Source organism: Nylanderia fulva, unplaced genomic scaffold (assembly GCF_048542155.1).
Source record: "Nylanderia fulva isolate GAGA-0341 unplaced genomic scaffold, ASM4854215v1 Scaffold620, whole genome shotgun sequence".
NCBI classification, from domain to species: Eukaryota; Metazoa; Arthropoda; class Insecta; order Hymenoptera; family Formicidae; genus Nylanderia; species Nylanderia fulva.
In genome coordinates this window covers 51,787-55,242 of record NW_028190722.1, presented here as the reverse complement: position 1 = coordinate 55,242, position 3,456 = coordinate 51,787, and the positions used below count along the sequence as shown (strand labels likewise).

General features: G+C 38.6%; 1 protein-coding gene across 1 annotated transcript; it reads right to left on the bottom strand.

The window, feature by feature from the left end:
* Nucleotides 1–968: 968 nt before the first annotated feature.
* On the bottom strand, nucleotides 969–2,129 carry LOC146720736 (uncharacterized). Its single transcript, XM_085488097.1, has one exon. The coding sequence runs from the start codon at nucleotides 2,112–2,114 to the stop codon at nucleotides 969–971; it is 1,146 nt and encodes a 381-aa protein (XP_085344223.1). The 5' UTR covers nucleotides 2,115–2,129.
* Between the last annotated feature and the right edge of the window lie 1,327 nt (nucleotides 2,130–3,456).

Genomic DNA, 3,456 nt, shown 5'->3' with positions numbered 1-3,456 from the left:
TGTTCCTATTAAGGTTAAGCACAATATGTTCGATTTTCCGTCTGTTGATCCTTTTACCATAAAGTCGAATCTTAACTTCTCCATTTTGTATAAATTTTCAACAAGAATGTTGTTTTATAATGCGTCTATAACTCTCTTATTCGGGAATAGTCAAAATAAGATATCGAATAGTTTCTCTGAAAAACAAAGTTTGTAAATTTTTTTATTAATTCAAACTCAAAAGACTATTTACAACCCTCACCTGAAAAACAAAGAAACAACATTCAATGTTTCTTATTCACTGATTCTATTATAATAACACTTTGTCAAATTAAATTTTATTCACCGTATTTTCTCTCCACGTGGGTTTCTCTTTTCTAACCTCTATTAATTTTTCTTTGCACATCTAGATGCCCGTATTACCGACCGTTTTACCGGGAGATTTTAAATTAATCCGAGGAAATGTAATGGAATTTCCTTACATATATTTTAGGTATTATTCTTTAGAATATGTCGATTCCCTTTGCAATTTAAAATAAAATGCATTACTTCGTAAATTTTGTTATAGATTAAAATAATCTTATTTGCTTTATTTTATATTCATATTTGCATGTAAATGGTAGAAAAGCTTAATTGTAACTTCTATTGTTATTTTATAGTTAGAGTTTAATAATCATGATAGACAGGTAAAGTTTATCAATTTACATTCACATTTCGTAGTTATATGTAAATTGATAGGTAACTTGCATCAGGAACGAATTTCTAATAGTAGGTATACTAGGGGGGTTTTAACCCAGGGGCAATGAGGTGGGGTGAGGGGCGAGCAGAAATCATGTTTTTTAACTTATGAGCGCTTATATGCGAGACTAAATATTTGTTAATACCGGTCTTTCATGTAGGTTAGCGATTGTCATGACTAATATGTTAAAGAATTAATTTTTGAAAAAGATTAAAATTTTGAAATTTGTCTGGACGTTACATCTCCCCTCCTATTTGAGAATAAAACCCGACGTTGACCTAGGGTTTTGTTCGAGGTTATAAAGATGCTGCTGTAAGTCATTATATGTCTGAGGGATAGTTATATTCGTGGATTCCATTTCTCCAGGTCGTTTGGTGTTATAGCCTTGAAGTTGTGGCTGACTTATCACTGGCGGTTCTTTTGGCAGTGCGGGGGGTGCGTCTGAGATGGTGGCGAGAGGTGTGGCGTCTTCTGGGAATTTGTTCTTTTCTTCCTTTTCGTACATATTCTTGCGGCTGAGGTGAAGCAAGAGATTAGTTAGAGAGTCCCATAATGCTCCTATTAGATGTAGACTACATCCATATACGGTATGTAGTGCGTATCCGTGGATGATGGTGTCAATTGCCAATTTAGCAATACGAACGATCATAAATACTCCAACGACACCGGCCGTGGCTGATCCGAAACTCATGAATCCTTTCCATATTTTTGCTGCGGTGTTGTCTACGATTTTGTTGAGCGATTCTTCGTCTAGTAGTTTGTATAATGAGACGGAGTCGGCGTTAACTGGATGTCCAATAAGCCCACGGGCGACGGCGTTGAGCAGTGCCGGTTTCTCTGCGGGAAACATAATGTGGTCTCTCAATTTTTCTATGTCTTGTTGCGTATAAATTCCACTAACAGCTAGTGGTCCGGGTGTTAAATAACTCCAGGTAAGAGATGCCATGGGTCGTAGTTGTTGAGGTGACGACTGTCTTACTTGTGCTTTTGGCGTGAACTGTACCCAAGTGTCTTCTATCCGGTATAACGTTGGTGATTCTTGAGAACATTCTCGCTCGTTTCCGATTTTTGTGACGATTCTTGATTTGGGCGTAAGAAAGTAAGAAGCGTTTCTAACGGTTACGGGTAACTCGTTATAACATTCTTTGGTTGGACGTACGGTAACTTCTACAGGGATGCATTTTATTATCTGGACAGCTTCCCCAGTGGTGACGGCCATGTATCCCGGCGATTTCATTAGACTATACGCGAATTCATCAGGCAAGAGAGTCGCAAAGGATAAGGCGTTGGTTATTACTTGTCGTTCCAATTCACATTTTTGTTGTATGACATTATGATACAAAGATGTCATTTGATGTCGGATGTGTTTTTCAACATACACAAACTTGGAGTTCATGTAAGTGATTATATCGAGGTTATCCACAAGGATCGTACCTTTGTTGGCAAAAGTTTGGCCTTGCTTTGTTTCCAAGATAAATAGTTTCGGATGTTCCGTGCGAAGCAGAGTGTATCCGCATAATGGCTGCTCTTTGGTTTTCGTCAAGGCGAACGTGATGTCTTGCGTGGTGAGACTGTAGACGATGGGGGAGTCATCGCCTGTTATCTTGGTCGCTAGTCCCTCGTATAGGACATCGTATTGATTAAAGTTGCAGGATTTCATTGGTACTGGTTTCTAAAAGGTGTAACCGTCGTCGGAGTCCAAACAGAAGCTGTCGGCCAGTGTACAAATGGTTCCTGACCTTAACTTGATTTTACCGTGTTCGAGTTGTACTGGCACATAAGATGATTTGAGTGAGATTTTTGCGACTGCTTGAACAATTACGTTGTCCCATGTGCCGTAAGGGTCAGAATATTGCGTACCCTTACAAGTTCCATCGGTTTTTAATTCGCCAGCCAGCGTAAGGCTGTGATAAGAAGTTTGGTTGATTTTAAGTCCACTAATTAAGTGAGCAGGTCCCAAGGAAGTAGTACCGTCTTGAAACATTCGCAGGCATTGAGAATATCCGGTCTCCTGGACGTAATCTGCTTTTCCGTTAAAGACGACCGAGATGTGCGAATGCATGCCACAGTGATATATCGTGCGGGATATCTCTAGTTTTCACTGTATAACTTCTGCATAGTTATATTCGGAAAGTTGTAATAGTTGTATATAAGTTTCTGTGGAGTTTGGGGTTTGATGATGGAGATTGCATTCTCCTACATCTAAGAGGGAAACGGCGGTAATGTTGAGATGCTGTCCACCACAATCAAATCCAATCAAGGCGAACGAGGTTTTAACGGAGAGTATTAGAATAATCCCTAACATCATGACAAGCTGTAACGCACAATCGGACTGGTTTACTAAATTAAATATTTTTATATATAAATTATTTAATATATATGTGTGCACGCATACACACATATGTTTATGGATATATATATATATATGTGTACGTGCGGAGGCATTCCTTGCATTGGATGCGATAACGGTGCGTGATAAATCTTTTAATAATTGAATAGTATAATGTACATGATTTTACTGTCGTTGCTTTCTACGTCCGCTTTCAGATTCGCACATGGACATATATATATATGTGAGTTGTTATAAATTATTTTTGCGTCTTTTATCTACGTATATCGGTTGCGCGGTTGCAGGTTTTCTGCCCGTGTCTTTTGTAGGATTCGTAAAGATTATTCGAAAGTTTGCTATTGGCTGGGATATAATTAGCTCGTTCACTGGTGAAGCTGGAGTCGTTTCC